This window comes from Trachypithecus francoisi, unplaced genomic scaffold, assembly GCF_009764315.1.
Source record: "Trachypithecus francoisi isolate TF-2019V2 unplaced genomic scaffold, Tfra_2.0 Lachesis_group3, whole genome shotgun sequence".
NCBI classification, from domain to species: Eukaryota; Metazoa; Chordata; class Mammalia; order Primates; family Cercopithecidae; genus Trachypithecus; species Trachypithecus francoisi.
Window position 1 is genome coordinate 115587686 of NW_022681468.1, and position 16323 is coordinate 115604008.

At 41.6% G+C, this 16323-nt stretch overlaps 1 protein-coding gene across 4 annotated transcripts in view; it reads left to right on the top strand.

The window, feature by feature from the left end:
- The first annotated feature begins 7778 nt into the window (after positions 1-7778).
- The window catches only part of NPTN (neuroplastin), a 73831-nt gene continuing 65286 nt past the window's right edge, over positions 7779-16323 (top strand). For 2 of the 4 annotated variants that reach the window (XM_033189451.1, XM_033189452.1), the window contains exon 1: positions 7788-8076. In XM_033189451.1, the coding sequence (XP_033045342.1) occupies positions 7986-8076 (91 nt within the window). In that variant the 5' untranslated portion in view covers positions 7788-7985. Of the gene's footprint in view, positions 8077-16323 lie in introns of all 4 variants that reach the window. The other 2 variants (XM_033189448.1, XM_033189447.1) reach the window with 2 other exon arrangements.

Below are 16323 nucleotides of genomic sequence, written 5' to 3' on the forward strand. Positions count from 1 at the left end.
GTTCATTTGTTTTTTATTTTTTATTTTTGCCTCTAGATATAATTTTTTGTTGTTGTTTATTACTTTTTAGCCCGGCTAACTCTTTTTTTTTTTTTTTTGAGATGGAGTCATGCTCTGTCACCTAAGCTGGAGTGCAGTAGTGTGATCTCAGCTCACTGCAACCTCCACCTCCTGGGTTCAAGCGATTCTCATGCCTCAGCCTCCCAAGTAGCTGGGATTACAGGTGTGCACCACCATATCCAGCTAATTTTTGTTTTTTGTTTTTTTTTTTTTTTTGAGACAGAGTCTTGCTCTGTTGCCCAGGCTGGAGTGCAGTGGCCGGATCTCAGCTCACTGCAAGCTCTGCCTCCCGGGTTCATGCCATTCTCCTGCCTCAGCCTCCCAAGTAGCTGGGACTACAGGCACCCGCCACCTCGCCCGGCTAGTTTTTTTGTATTTTTTTAGTAGAGACGGGGTTTCACCGTGTTAGCCAGGATGGTCTCGATCTCCTGACCTTGTGATCCGCCTGTCTCGGCCTCCCAAAGTGCTGGGATCACAGGCTTGAGCCACCGTGCCCGGCCAATTTTTGTATTTTTAGTAGAGAAGCGGTTTCACCAAGTTGGCTAGACTGGTCTCAAACTCCTGACCTCAGGTGATCTGCCCACCTTGGCCTTCCAAAGTGCTGGGATTACAGACGTAAGCCACCAAGCCTGACAGCCTGGCTAACTCTTAAGCATCCTTCAGAACACAGCTTTGCTGTCCCTTCCTCCAGGAGCCTTTCTTGACCACTCCTTCCACCTCAGACATAGTTAGGTTTCCCTGTAACATACTCCCTTAGCATCCAATATGTCTACTCTTATCATGGACGAAAATTATAATTAAGTAAGAAATGGTATCATTGTTGTTCAGTGTCTGTGTTCCCTGTCATCATTGTATACCATACCCTTGCACAGACTATGCACCCAACATTTGTGAAATGAATGAGGACTGAATGAACAGTGAACAGAGATGGTTTTCCAGAACAAGTGGAATTAGAGTTGGGCCTTGAGGCAGAACGGGATTCCAACATCATAGTGATAGAGTGAAAGGAGCACTGGATTGAGAGGCAAGAGTCTGAGATTCTGAGTCTAGCTGTATGCTTTGTCTCTTCATTCAGGAGATATTCACTAAATGCCCACTGCATGCCAGGCATGGTAGTAGGTACTGGAGATATGCTGCAATTTGCCATGGTTACTAGGGTTACCACAGGACTGAAAAAAGGAGGAAGAACACAGAAATGAAAACTTAAAACAAAAGAAACTGTTTTTTTTTTTTTTTTTTTTGAGATGGAGTCTCGCTGTCTCCCGGGCTGGAGTGCAGTGGCCGGATCTCAGCTCACTGCAAACTCCACCTCCCGGGTTTACGCCATTCTCCTGCCTCAGCCTCCCGAGTAGCTGGGACTACAGGCGCCCGCCACCTCGCCCGGCTAGTTTTTTGTATTTTTTAGTAGAGAACGGGGTTTCACCATGTTAGCCAGGATGGTCTCGATCTCCTGACCTCGTGATCCGCCCGTCTCGGCCTCCCAAAGTGCTGGGATTACAGGCTTGAGCCACCGCGCCCGGCCAAGAAACTGTTTTAAAGAAAGGGTCTGGGGAAGAAAAAGAAGGCTCCTTGCTTCTACTGAGCAAAGGCAGCCCTGAGCTTCTACAGCCCTTCATATTTATTGGGTAGAAAGAGCAGGGAGGAGGAGGTAACTATTGGTCAGCTGCTTAATTGATCACAGGTTCACATTTTTGCTAACAGGCTTCAGATGTGCCCAACCACAAGAAACACTGCTTGGGGCGTGACTGCCCTCAGCATTCCTTCTGGGCGGCAGAGGCAGTTTGTCAGTTTGCCAACATCCTGCTTTCATGAGAACAGTTTGCTGTTTACTCATATAGCCTCCAGTGGTATACTGAGTTGACCATGACCCTCACTCTTTCTGCCTACAACAGAGATACAGTGGTAAATAATACTGATACTGTTGGTCATGGTTCCCTCCTCCTGGAGGTCTAGAGAAGGATTCAGATGCAAGTTGAATAACCACACAAATAAATGTAAAATCCCAGCTGTGATAAGAGCCATGAAGATATGCATGGAACAATCAGTATATTTAAGAATGAGGTTTAGGCTGGGCATGGTGGCTCATGCCTGTAATTCCAGCACTTTGGAGACTGAGGCCGGCGGATCATCTGTGGTCAGGAGTTTAAGACCAGCCTGGCCAACATGGTGAAACCCTATCTCTACTAAAAATACAAAAATTAACCAGGTGTGGTGGTGCACACCTGTAATCCCAGCTATTTGGAAGGCTGAGGCAAGAGAATCACTTGATCCTGAGAGGCAGAGGTTGCAGTGAGCTGAGATTGTGCCACTGAATTCCAGCCTGGGCGACTGAGCAAAACTCTGTCTGAAAAAAAAAAAAAAAAAAAGAATGAGGTTTAACTGAGTTGTGGAGCCCAGGAAAGGCTCTGACAAGGAGATGTTTTTATTTACATTTTTAAATTGAAGCGTAGCTTCAATAAGTTTTAACAAATGTATACACTAATGTAACCATTCCCCAGATCAAGATACAGAAAATTTTTATCACCCAGAACATCCCCTGTGTCCCTTCCAGTCAATCCCCTCCCTGTCCCAGGAAACCACTGAAACTGATCTGATTTGTGTCAATGTAAATTAGTTTTGCCCGTTCTATAACTTTGTAGAACTATGCTATATATATATATACACACATACATTTTTTGTCTCACTTTCACTCAGTATCATTCTTCTGAGATTCATCCATGTTGTTGTGTGTCAGTAATCGATTGATTTATTTTTGCTGAGTAGTATTCTATCATATGACTAGTCCACAGTTTATCCATTCATCTGTTGATGAGTATTTGGGTGGTTTCTTGTTTTGGCTATTATGAATAAATCTGCTATGAACATTCGTGTACAATCCATTTTGTAGACATGTATTTCACTTCTCTTGGGCACTGAGATTCAGGAATAGAATTGGTGGTCATAGATTAGATGTGTATTTAACTTGATGGACAATTGTCAGAGTTCTTCAAAGTAGTTTTGCCATTTTTATCTGCATACTAGCAATGTATGAGAGTTCCTATTGCTCTACATCCCTATCAATATTTGGTATTTTCAGGTTTAAAAAAATTATTATTATTATTATTTTGAGACAGAATGTCATACTGTTGCCCAAGCTACAGTGCACTGGCGTGATCTTGGCTCACTGCAACCTCTGCCTCCTGGGTTCAAGTAAGTCTCCTGTAAGTTGGGATTACAGATGTGCGCCACCATGTTCTGCTAATTTTTGTATTTTTAGTAGAGACGGGCTTTTGCCATGTTGGCCAGGCTGGTCTTGAACTCCTGACCTCAAGTGATCCACCCACCTCGGCCTCCCAAAGTGCTGGGATTACAGCCATGAGCCACTGTGCCCAGCATTAAAAAATTATTGAATTAAATATGTGCACGTGAAATGGCACCTCACTGTGGTTTAAAATTTCGTATTAGGAGAGATGAGTTGAAGCTGAGATCTAAAGGATGAGAAGTAGACCAGGCAAAAAAGATGGGTTGCTCAGTATTTGGGGCAAAGAGAACAAAATATGCAAAGGCCCCCAAGGTAAGATGAAACAGAGCCATCACAAAGAACTGAAAGGGAGTGTGGTGTGGGGTGAGGCTGCTGGGGGAAGTGGTGGGAAGCACTGAGCCATTCACCTTCAAGGAATCACGTGGATCTGGTCAATGTTCCTACCAGCAGTCACCATGGTGAACTAAAAAGCAAATAAAAAGGAATGTCCCAGGCTGTGTAAAACACCAGGAATTTCATATTATCCTGGGAAGTAGTCAGGGAGACTTATAAAGGCCAACATTGAATTTCTTGTCATCTCAGCAGAAAGGTACTCAGAATAGATTAAATCTGATTTATAGAAAGAAAAAAAAATGAGGCATTTCTGGCATGTGACGGTTGTAGTTGAAAATTCATGTTTATCACATATGAAAGAGTAGGATTGCTGAGTAGTGTTGAATATCCTTTTGAAGTTTGAGATCATGAATTTAAAATGAAGTCATTTAGACAATTTGTATGATTTTTCTCTGGTAACACTCAGCTGCTCAGGTACAGGCATGGTACCTTATTTCAGACTATAGGGCTCAGTCAGGTCGTGGTTTTTCCAGGAAAGTATGTTGAAAGTTGAAGTGGGCAAGGGAATGATTATAATGATGAATCATGTGCTCTAAATTGGACCAAGAAAGAAATGAAGACTGGATAAAGACACATTGGTGGGATTAGCAGATTAGTGGTCTCAGTGAGGTTGAAGAATTACAGCAAATAGGGTACTAGCACAAGGAAATGAAAGGCTAGGTGTTGGTGGATGGACAGTGGGGTATTATATTTTCATATTTCAAAGATGAAGCCCTTTTTGGTTGATTAAAGTGTTGACGGTATGAGCTCGAAAGCGTTGGTTTAGGTGAGGAGAAAGTTGGACATGAGAAGGTAAAAGGATTAAGAGATTATGGTACTGAATAGGTCATGAATATGGATGTTGAACTCACCCATGGATGGAGTTCAAGGATGGTACCAGGCGTTGGAAGGGGCAGGGAAAAGATTACATTGACTGGGAGGTCTCAAGATGACAACAATCAAGATGAGTGGGGTGGTAATCTGAATAGCAAGAGTTTTAAAGGGGCAGAGATCTTTACAAGAGGAAGGAAACCATTAGGAAGTTCAAGGTCAACTCTAGGAACAGTACAAGCCTTTTGACTAACATCCTTCCAATGGCTGAGTGAACCATGTTCAAACCAATCCACGCGAAGCCTTTCAGTTGGGAATGCTGTATTACAGGCCTTCCCACCAGGGGGCGCGATCAGCAACGGAGAGCCTAACTCCAAGCAGTCCCTGGAGGCCAGGAAAATGTGTCTCAGCTTGAGCTCTGAGGACCCCTAGGGCTCTTCTAAGGTATTGCAAAGAACACAGCCAATCTCTGGCACAGCCACATACACTTGTAGAGTGATTTTTTTTTTTTTTACAGTGTATGTAGATCTTGAACAACAACTAAATACAAATTCCTAAATTCTTTTACAGAAGTTACTGACTTAGACCAGGCATGGTGGCTCATGCCTGTAATCCCAGCACTTTGGGAGGCTGAGGCAGGCGGATCACCTGAGGTCAGGAGTTTGAGACCAGCCTGGCCAACATGGCAAAACCCTGTCTCTACTAAAAATACAAAACTTAGCTGGGCATGGTGGCAGCCGCCTGTAATCCCAGCTACTTGGGAGGTTGAGGCACGAGAATCTCTTGAACCTGGGAGGTGGAGGTTGCAGTGAGCTGAGATCCCGCCACTGCACTCCAGCCCGGGCCACAGAACAAGACTCCATCTCAAAAAAAAAAAAAAAAAAAAAAAAAATTACAGAATTATTAAAAGGTCCTAGTTATTATGTATTTTCTCAACAAAAAGTGACGAAGTACAGCTACTATCATGTGGAATGTGGAGACATTTCTCCCTGGGCAAAAGGGTTTTTCATAAGTGCAGGTTTTGAGAGTTGACTGGTAACACCCATACTTAAAAATATTCTTCCCAGATCACTTTTTGCAAGCATGAGATAAGAAGAATACAAAGCTGGAGTCAGAATTGTAGTAGCATCATCAACATCAACATGATTGTTTACTATGCACCAGAAACTGTTCTAAACATCGCACATAAATTTACTAATTTATTGCTTCTATAAACTTGTAAGGCAGGTGCTATCATTAGCACCATTTGACAGAAAATAAGGTCCAGAGAGATTAGGTCACTTGCCTAAGGTGACAGAGCTCCTGGATGGTAGTGTTGGTGTTGTGGACTTGAATTTCATCTTTCCCTTAGCCGGAACAGTCTATGTTATGTCACAGGAACAAATACCCCTTGAATCTCACAGTTTAATTCAACAGAGGGTACCTGTTCTGTATGGGTTAGCAGAGGGGTTCAGCTTATTATGCTAACTCAGGGACTAATGCTGACATAAAGTTCTTTTTGATATGTGCTTTCATCGTCATGATCAGTAATCACTACCAAGACAAAAGAGTATGGAACGGAGTCTAAACTGGAAATGAAATGCTTCTGCTTGAAAGCAATGCATGTCACTTTACACATTTCACTGACCCAAGCACATCACATGCCACTCCCGACTTCAAGGCGACAAGAAAATGCACTTCTACCATGAGCCTATTAACAAGCAAACCAGACTGTTTGGCATTAATGATTAATACAAACATTGTCAGAGCTGGAGCCATTCGTGTCCTCCCTTGGCTTCAGCTTCCCTATCCACAAAAATAGCATGATCATTTTGTAAGAATCTCTTGTTGTAAGGATCAAAGAGCCATATTTGTTACAGCTATAATGAGGCAGAATGGTTGCATCCAACCAAAGCTTCCATCAGCTGAAAATACTGATCCCACCACAGGCAGCCCGGTAGCCCTCCTTACAGGGCAGTCTGCAGAATGGCCTTTGTCCAGAGGAAGGTATATGCCAATCTTTTTGTTACTCACACACCTCAGGTTTTGAAAGATACAGTTTTCACTTCAATCAACAACATGCCATAGTGGTCCTGGCCCTTGCTAGAAAGTCTGGTCTGGAACCACAAGCTGTTCAGTTCCTCTTGAACCCTCCAGACCACTTTAGCTTGACAGAGATTGCGAGGGTCTCCTTCTTCCAGGTCCTCCAAACCCTCTCTTTAAATCAAGTCAGGCCACCAGGACTGTTTACTTGGCTCCTCGGAGATTCCACAGACACTCCCAGGACGTCTGCTGTGAGTCAGGGATGAGCTAAGCCATAGAACTTTGCCAACCACAAGCGCTGAGGGTAGTACAAAAAATATCCCTAAAAAGAGCATTTCCCAAACTTCTATGCAAACAGTAGTAACCACACTGCCAATCACCCTCCAGAATGCTTTGCTAGATCCTTTCCTATGGGCCATTTGACCCTTCCTCACTCCTCTGCTAGCCTAGGCAATGCACTCCATGAGGGCGGGGACTATCTTTTCATGTGGGTTTCACTATGCGCCTGGGACACAGCACGTTCTCAATAAAGTTTCCCGCATGAAGACGCTTCTCAGGAGTCTTCATGGAAGTTCATACATGATGACTTCCTTGTAGAATTGTGTCTATGAACATGCAATTAGGCTAGTTGAACTTTAGGCCCTGAGAGTCCATAAGCTAAAATAAGGCCCAGATGGGGGTGGGGAGGAGGAGTAGGCAGAAGCGGAAAAGGAGGACATTTCAGGCAAAGGAAGCGATGTCCAGCAGGAAGGCACAGGTAACAGGGGGCACAGGGGGCGCACCACTTTTCCTGGAAGGAAAAAACAGCAGATGAGAGAAGGAGTTGGAGCCAGTTACCAGTAGAGGTCTATGTTCAAAGTCCAGAAGGAAGAAACAGCAGGGCAGGGACAATGAGAGGAAGAATGAGAGGAAGGAGGAAAGGAGGCACGGTGTATGAAACTCTGCAGCCAAGAGCGCTAAAAATAAAAGGCAGGATGGGTGGAGGAAATGTACTGTGTTTCAAAGCTTCCTCTTATTTATGGGTGCGCCTGGGCCACAGAGGAGTAATCCGAACGAGGGCTTCCCGGTTACCCACCGCCCGCAGAGCTGGCGGAGTCCCGCCTCGCCCCGTCACATGGCCAGAGGCGCCCTCGGCACGTGACCTACCTCGCGCTAGGCCAATCAGCCTCTGCAGGGGCGGGTCCGCCGGGTTCGCGGGGCGGGAGTCTCCCTCCGGGCCGCCTCTTCTCGCGAGCCTTGCGGCGGTCGCTCCTCAGCCGCCTACGACCCGGAGCGAAGGTCTCGCGAGGCTTGGGCGCTGCGGCGGCAGGAGGAGGACGGGGAAGGACGGAGCGGAGCCGCGGCTTCCTCCCTCGCTCACTCCCTCGCGCGCTCGCCCGCCCCCTCCCTCCCTCCCCTCCCTTCCCCGGCCCCGGCTCTGGCCCCGGCCCATTCGCTGTTGGGTCTTCTGCTAGGGAGGATGTCGGGCTCGTCGCTGCCCAGCGTCCTGGCCCTCTCGCTGTTGCTGGTTTCTGGCTCCCTCCTCCCAGGGCCAGGCGCTGCTCAGAACGGTAAGCCGGTCGCCGGGGGCGGGCCGGGCGGGGGCTGAGGGGCGCCGCGGCCGGAGAGGGCCCGGCTCTGGCCCGAGGGGACGCTGGAGCTCGGAGAAGGGGGTCGAGTGGGCGTCTGAGGGGCTGCGGGTCCGAGAAGAGGAGGTACTGGCCGCGGGTTTGAGGAGGCGCCCGTCCGAGCGGCGGGGGCGTCCAGGGAGAGCCCGAGGTGTTGCCGACTCGGGGGCTCCACGTCGTGGGGCTTGTCGTGCCGGGTCGGCGAGGGGACACGGAGGAAGCCGACGTGAGGAGCTGGAGTAGCGGGGGCGGATGAGGAGGGGGCACAGCTCTTAGGGAGGGTGGCACAAGACGGGCGTTTGTGTTCCGGGCGACGGGGATGGTGGTGTCTGTCAGGCCCCCTGGGAGCTGGGGTCGTCCGGGATTCTAGGAGGCCCCGTAGGACTGGTGACATCCTTAAAAATAAGGGAGAAATTGGGGGGAAGAGAGTCCTGAAGCACACTAATGGTGAGCTGAGTACTAGATACCAAAGGAGGGGGTAAAGAATCAGGGAACCTTGGATCTGGGGATAGAGGGAGGGTGGGTGGGAAGATAAGGGAGTGGGTTGACTGCAGTAGGGGACCTGGAGAGAGAAGCAGCAGTATCTCCAAATGAGCTGGGGGAAGAGGGCTGGGTTTGCTAAAGAGGGTGGAGTGCTGGGCATTCTAGGGTAGTGGTTGGGAGAGCAAAAAGGAGTTTCTAAATAAGGAGAGGAAAATGAGCAGAGGATGGAGGGAAAGGGTTGGAACTGAGGTGGGGGAATATTTATTAGAGAAGTAAGGAGGCCTGGGTATAGAGATGGGGGTAGGGGAAGACGAAAAATAAGGGAAGGGAGTAAAATGCAGGAAGTCGGGGGTGTAATGTTGGTTTGCAGTGTGGAGAATAAATTAGGGAAGGGAGGAGTTGGTATGTGGCAAATGCTGTATGATGTTGGTCGGGCCTTTGGGAAGACAGGGACACATAGCTGCAACTAACTGCAGTGGTGGGATTGAGGGCAGTGACTGGCAACAGGGAGATGGGGAAGTGGATTTTTGAGATTTAAAAGTTTCAATACAGAAGAGATGTTATTTCCGAGGAACCTGAAAGTGGCCCCTGGGAGGTGGTACAGTAGAAACGAGAGAATTACTGGGTTTTGAATTGAAGCTCCTTTGAGAAGATGGAGAAATGGTCGGGAATCATGGGCATAGGGATCTAAACAGAACAGATTCTGATTGAAGGCATGTGTTACCATTCAGCTGCTGAATTGATCTTTCAGAAGTGAGTCTAGGATTGTGAACCTGTTTCTGCCCTTGTGGAAACAGCCGTTAAGAGGTTAAAGAATATTTTTTCTATGAAGGAATTTATGAGAAGTCAGTACTGGAGAATGAACTATAAATTATTTTTGCTAATCTTTCAGTGTTTATTGGTTTTTGAGAAACTGAGTTTAAAATGCTGAATGTTAGAGGGAAAATATATGAATAAAGGACTGACAGTATCCATCAGTTAAATATGTGTTTGTAGTACCAAATTTTATGTATGCTTCATGGCCTTGGATATCACTGCAGGCGTCAGGAAGGAAACATTTTTTCTGTCTCTAGCATTGAATATGCTAAGTGTATTGGGTATTTTTCCTGTTTTCCTCTAAGTATAATGAGTCCACTGTGGAAGGCAGGGTAGAGTTAGTCTTAATTTGTCTTATCAGTTTTTCGACTGTGTCAACAACATGACTTAAAGAAGCCTAATGCTAATTTTAGCTATTCAGTTTATGGTAATAGCATAGTTTCATTTTGCACAATAGGTGAGAGATTCTTGATCTTAACGTGTTTAATCTCTGCTGGCATAGCTTTTTTCCAATGACTTATAATACGGTAAAATTGTAGTTTCTTAGCAACTAAAGCGAGGTTTCTGGATAGGCCTATAAAGACTCATCTGTCTGCTCAGTGATATGTGTTCTAAATACAGCATAGAACGGCCTTTCCCTTGAAATGAGCTTGAATTCAGTCACATGACATGACCGATGAAATGAAGCTGAGCTGCTGGTTGACCCAAATGAATGTAAATTTAATTCAAGGAAAAATGGCTATTTTTGAGTTTGAGTTCGTATAGTTAAGGATGCCATTTTATAGCTTTCTATAACGTGTCTTATTATAATATTCACCCTTTCATTTAGTAATTAATAGCCCTGCAGTGATCTAACTTCATGTCATGGAGTTTGTATTTTCTTACAGTACTTTCAAAAAGGGATACCTTGCTTGTGCATGATGTTGAAATGTTAGAAATGTTAGATTTTCTATTTAAATGATTGGAGGAAAAAAAACTCACAAGTGTCTCTGAATTGGAAATGTAGTTAAGTTTGAATATAGGTGTTTTTCAAAAGATGTTTGTTTCATTATTCCTAAAATGAAGAATTTGGCCCGTATGACTCTCGAGGTCTGTTGAAACTCCAGTGAGTTTCTGACCCATTGCTTTGGGCATTCAGGGCTTTCATTCAGATTTTGTTTCTCATCCAAGTATTAAACTTGTAAGACCAGTTCCAAGTAAAATCCTTATTTGTTGACTTTTATATGTGTCATCAAAATGGTAGTTTAAAGAAGGAACTTGTTCTAAAAAGTAACCTTATAAGACATTCAAAAGCATTAGACTGCAATTGAGTGAGTGTAAACAAAGCAGTATAATATGATAATCAAGAGTGCACGCTTTGGACGGTAACAGACTCAGGTTTGAGTTCCAGCTCTCAGTAGCTGAGTGACCTTGAGTAATGCAAACTTCAGTTTCATCATCTGTAAAATGGGGATTACAATAATGTCCATTCCCTAGGGATGATGTGAGGTTTATTAAATGAGGTAATGGCAGCTTAGCGTTCAGCCTGGAATATTGTCTCAGTACATGTTAGCTATTACTATTATCATTTAAAGAATAACATTATTTATTATTTATTTTCCTTCATGTGTATATTGAAAACTTGATTGTTAATGCTGCTGTCATGGTAACTAGGCCATTTGAAGGCCCCACATAGAGATTTGTGCTTTCGCTTATGTAACTTTCTCAGAAAAGTGACCAGCTGCACTGTGTCTGCAATTGCCAGTTCTGGTGAGGAAGTTAATATTTTCAGTTGAGTTTCTGGGAGAGACTTTATGGCTTTTTTCTTTCTTTCTTTCTTTTTTCAGTGAACCAAATCTTTCAAATGGGCCAGGTATCACTTTCTCATAGAATATTATTGTTGTGAATAACAGAAAATAGAATGTGGTACCCAGCACACAGTGGGAGTGTTATAGATGTTAGTTGAATTAATAAATGTGGAGTGGTGTGTAAAAACGTAATGTATTCATATGGAAAATATGACATCACATAATTAACACTGTTCAGTGGAGGAAAATAAGGAATCTAATGAATCTTACTTTTAACGACCTAAAGTTTAGAAACCATTTTGCTTGGGTGATACTAGATAGTTGTGAACATTGTGCTTTGTAATAATGCCAGTATTTGCGTTAGATGATTCATGGATCTTTTTCTCTTCTGTCAAGGGCTGTTTGCTTCAGTGGTTTGGCAATTTTCTCTCCCTGAGTACATTTTTAGAGGTGTATTTGCTAATTGATTTTGTGTCTCCTGTTTGAGCTGAAATGAGCAACAGAAGACAAGTCTTATCTATGGCAGCTGTGGCACAAATGACATGCCAAATGTCAAGCAAAAAATTTTGAGATAATCCAAATAAGATTTAACCAGAAGAAATAGTTTGCCTTGAAATAAAGCCCTTCCTAAGGAGATCACAGGCTTTCAGTCTCTCAGGCTACTGGCTAAACTGTCACTACTGATATAATGGAGCACCCAGGCATGAGAAATTGGTTGGGTCTGGGAGGATAGGCCATGTTACTACATCAGGACCCATTCCCTGGGTTTGTTTTACAAGGTTACTGGATCCAAATTAGAAAGAGATACAGATGGGTTTTTGTGTTGCCTGACGCGGTAGAGCTTAACCTGTGAGTATACCAAGATTTAAAACCACAAAAGGAAATAAAAACCCTTAAATGTCAGGTTGGAATTCATTACAGGTCTGACTTCGCGTGATACAGATCCTTATGAGAAATTAGACTGTTTTGAGGGAAACCCCTTGTTTTTTCTTATTAATACAGATCTGATGTGAAACAGTTTCTTTTGTGGATTATACCTTTAGACATTAATAAAAAGCAACATTATATTATCTTTATTTAAATGTTAAAATAAAGTTTAAATAAAAATAGTTATTTAAATTAAAAGAAAGATTTAATTGGACCTTGAAAGATGACCAAATGTAATTAGAAAAGTGCTCTGTCAGTTTGAACATTGTTTTTCGTTAGTCTGAGGTACTTTTTAAAAGTAAGGTGTTTTGTATGTAAACTCTGAAACTTTGCTGGATCTGTGTAAAGGTTTTTACAAAGATTCAGGAAGGAGATAAAGTGCTAATATCTATTAAAATGAAGTATGTAGAAAAACAGTGAGTGGCCATGTTGGATACCGTACAAGAGATGTTCAACAAAAGTTTGAATAAAATTATGCAAAGTAGTTTTGGAAAAGTGAATTTTATGAAAATTGTTCTGATGTATTCTATTCAATTTATTGTTTGCAATGAGAGTACAATCTGGACTGGATCAGAAGTAGAGAATGAAGTTGTAAGAGAAAGGGAAAGACAGAAGAAAGGCTGCAGTAGTACAAGGATGCAAGAATGAGGAATGAATCTTCGTTTGAGGAACATCCGGAAAAATAGAATCTGTCAGAAAGAGTAAATAGACCAGGGACCTCCAAAGTAAATTTGCACGTCAAAGTTAAAATGATGGTGGAGAATCACCTCCTGTGAACAATTGGCTTAGCTTTCAGTATGCCTCTTTAAACAAAACATTATCATTTTATACAAATTTTTAAAATGTCATTCATAATATGGAGTTTAATTTTAAGCACCTTAGATAATGCATTTGTAAGCTTGTTTGTGAAATTTTTATGGTTTTTTTTTTTTTTTCCAAAATTCCTAATTTTAGTTGGTAAGGATTGGCTTTGGGAAGACAGGAAACCCCTCCAGTAAAATTAATTGGTTATAAATGGTTGCATATTTTAGGCTTATATACATAACGAAACTTCTTACTGAATTTAAAAGTGATCTTGTGTAAAAACATTATTCTAGTGATATTGATGTCCAAATTTAAGAGAGTGAATACACAAGTAAAATGTATCTGCTTTTTAAGGATCTATTCAGTTTAGGAAGGAGAGTCAATTTGTGTATAATTTCAATTTATTATATTGTCTGAAACTGAAAGTAGGCCTAACTTTTGTTTGCTTTTGTGTATATACAAAGGCAAACATTTATCAATCAAGCCTTATTAATTTGAGGTTATTTTGACCTTATTGCTCAGAACTTTAGTCTATCTGTATATAAATGGGGTTTTCTAAATATTTAAATAATTTCCTACGTATGTAAATTTACTTGCACACAGTAAGTTAAGGGAGACATTTAATCTTCCTCAGATACCTGCTGGTTTTTTGTTGTGTTTATTGTTTTTCAAATAAATAAACTGAGTGTTATCCATTTATTAAAATAGAATGTGGTCAGCTTGATGGCAACGTCTTGTATTGAGTTTCTTGTACTAAAAGGTGCTAAATGATATTCTCTTGCATTTCTGAAACAATTACGGAATATTTTAAGACTAGCCTTCCTACCAAATAATCTTAACTACTGGAGCTTTATGATATGCTTTATGGTATTTTGCAGAAGTATGTCAATATGTTTTTTTTTTTTTTTTTTTTGAGATGGAGTCTTGCTCTGTTGCCCAGGCTGGAGTGCAGTGGCATGATCTCGGCCCACTGCAACCTCCGCCTTCTGGGTTCAAGCAATTCTCCCTGCCTCAGCTTCCTGAGTAGCTGGGATTACAGGCGACCACCGCCACACCCAGCTAATTTTTGTATTTTTAGTAGAGGTGGGGTTTCACCATGTTGGCCAGGCTGGTCTCGAACTCCTGACCTTAGGTGATCCGCCCACCTTGGCCTCCCAAAGTGCTGTGATTACAGGTGTGAGCCACCGTGCCCGGCTGAAATATGCCAATTTGGATATCCTTTTCTTGCCTTATTAAAAATCATCGGTCACCCCGGTATTACTTCAAATTTACTAGACAATGAAATATAAATGAGATGGTATGAAATCACTCTGAAAGTATTAGGGTTGGATATATTATGTAAGTTTCTATAATTAGAAAACATTAAGTCCCAAGTTGTACCAATAGTTTTAATCATGTTTAAATGGGTACTCACATACTAAACATGATTAAATATAAAATATATGATGAAATGTCACATCCTTTTCTGATAGAATACCAATAAGGCATGTGCAGGAAGATACAGGAAAACAAACAAGAGTTTGTTTGCATATATAAATTGTTATGCCTTTGAGATTATTTTCTTCCTGATGGTAGTATTTGGAAACCATTGGACTAGATGATGTCTAAATTTCCTTTCAGTTCTAAAAATTACTAATTCTCTTGCCCTTACAGCTTAGATGCTGTCTCCAGTAGGTTAAAGGCTCAGAGATGATACCACTTTCTGTTTAAAAGTTTTTAGAAACTTACTTTGGATATAATGAAAATTAACTTTGAGGCATGCACTGTTTTGAAATCTGCCTCTAAATCTACTTCAGACAACCGTTGCAGTTCTTGTTTCAAGGGAGGCAGAACAATGTTATACAGAGATCTTAAACTTGCTGGGAAAATTGCCAGTGTGAATAAAGAAGTGAATATTCCTGTCAGGTAGGTAGGTATTTTATGATCTTTCTGTTGGCTGAAAGTGGTTGGCTAATAAAGAGACAATGAAACACACTTAACTGTTTGTATTTTTATGTTATCTTTTGAGAAAGTTTGTTTTCTGTATATGAGTTAGTTTCTGCAGTCCCTTCTGCATTGTTTAAGATCGGGGAAATCCGTCCATTGTAGTCGAAGAATGCAACCCCAAGTGTTACCTGAATTAAATCCAAGCAATTCCTAGATTGTTATTCCTTAGAAACATTGTGTTTAAAGTTCTCAATTTGTAAACATTCATTGTACTACTTTGTTATCTGTTAGGTCCATTTCTTTGCCTTTTTTTTTCTTTTAGATCTTCAGAATTTCAAACATGTACAAAAATAGATTAAATAATGTAATAAACCCCCGTGTATTCATCATCTAGTTTCAGCTGCATCCTTGCTACTTATTAATTTAAAAATAACCTAAAAATTACATTGCAAACTAGAATTTTCTAGGACCTGAAATATAGTCAGTAGGGGTTAGTTTATGTGAGTAAGAGATAATATTTGGCTCACATGTAATCATGTTGAAATTACTTTAAAAATAAAGCTCTTTAGAAAAAGGCTTTCAAACTTTTTTGTCTGTGACCCAGATAGAGTAGTTTTTGACTAACAGAAATTTGTAACAAAATTACACAAATATGTAACATTTTGTGAAACATTACCTATTCTTAATCTGTGTGAGGTAGTTAAGAGAACCATAGTGACCTTCTAAATTGAATTCACAGTTCATTCATGGGCCATGAAACTCAGTTGAAAAACAGCATTTTCAGGTATGGAGCAGTTTTGGGTTTTTGTTTATTTTTTACATGCTGTATTAGTCTGGAATAATTACGATTTTTGTTAACACAATAAGGATTTTCACTAGGCATTTATCAGTAATATCAGCACATACTGTTATTAGTCATTATGAGTAAAGAAAATACAACATTTTGGATTTATACATTAGCCATAATATATAGTGACTTTTTTTCCTATTAGAACTTTAGAAACAGGAAGCCACAGTAATTTGAATATCATAATCAAGACATAACTTTTCCAGTATATTCAGTTGAGCTTCGTTTTAAATTAGACTTTGTGTTCCTTATTCCCGAGCCTTGGAGTTTAGTGCAGAGCTGGGAGTACTAATGTTTATTCTAAGCCGAATGCTTTACTTGGTTGCTGTAGTCTGAGGCACATTTCTGTTGAGTACAGATTGACTTGAGTACTGGCCAAGGGAAGAGAAAGAGAGGAGAAGCAGAACCATCACTAAAGAATCATCTGCCGTTCACGTTTAAGATCCTAGAGTAGTGGGATTATTTCTTAGTTTTTAGACACTACTTCCTGGAGGAAAAGAAGGCAACAAGATGTCTTCCTTTGTTGGCAGCTATCTGAAATACTTCTAAATTCATAGATTGAAGGAATGTGTTAAATTTAACTTGGGATTTTTTGATTAT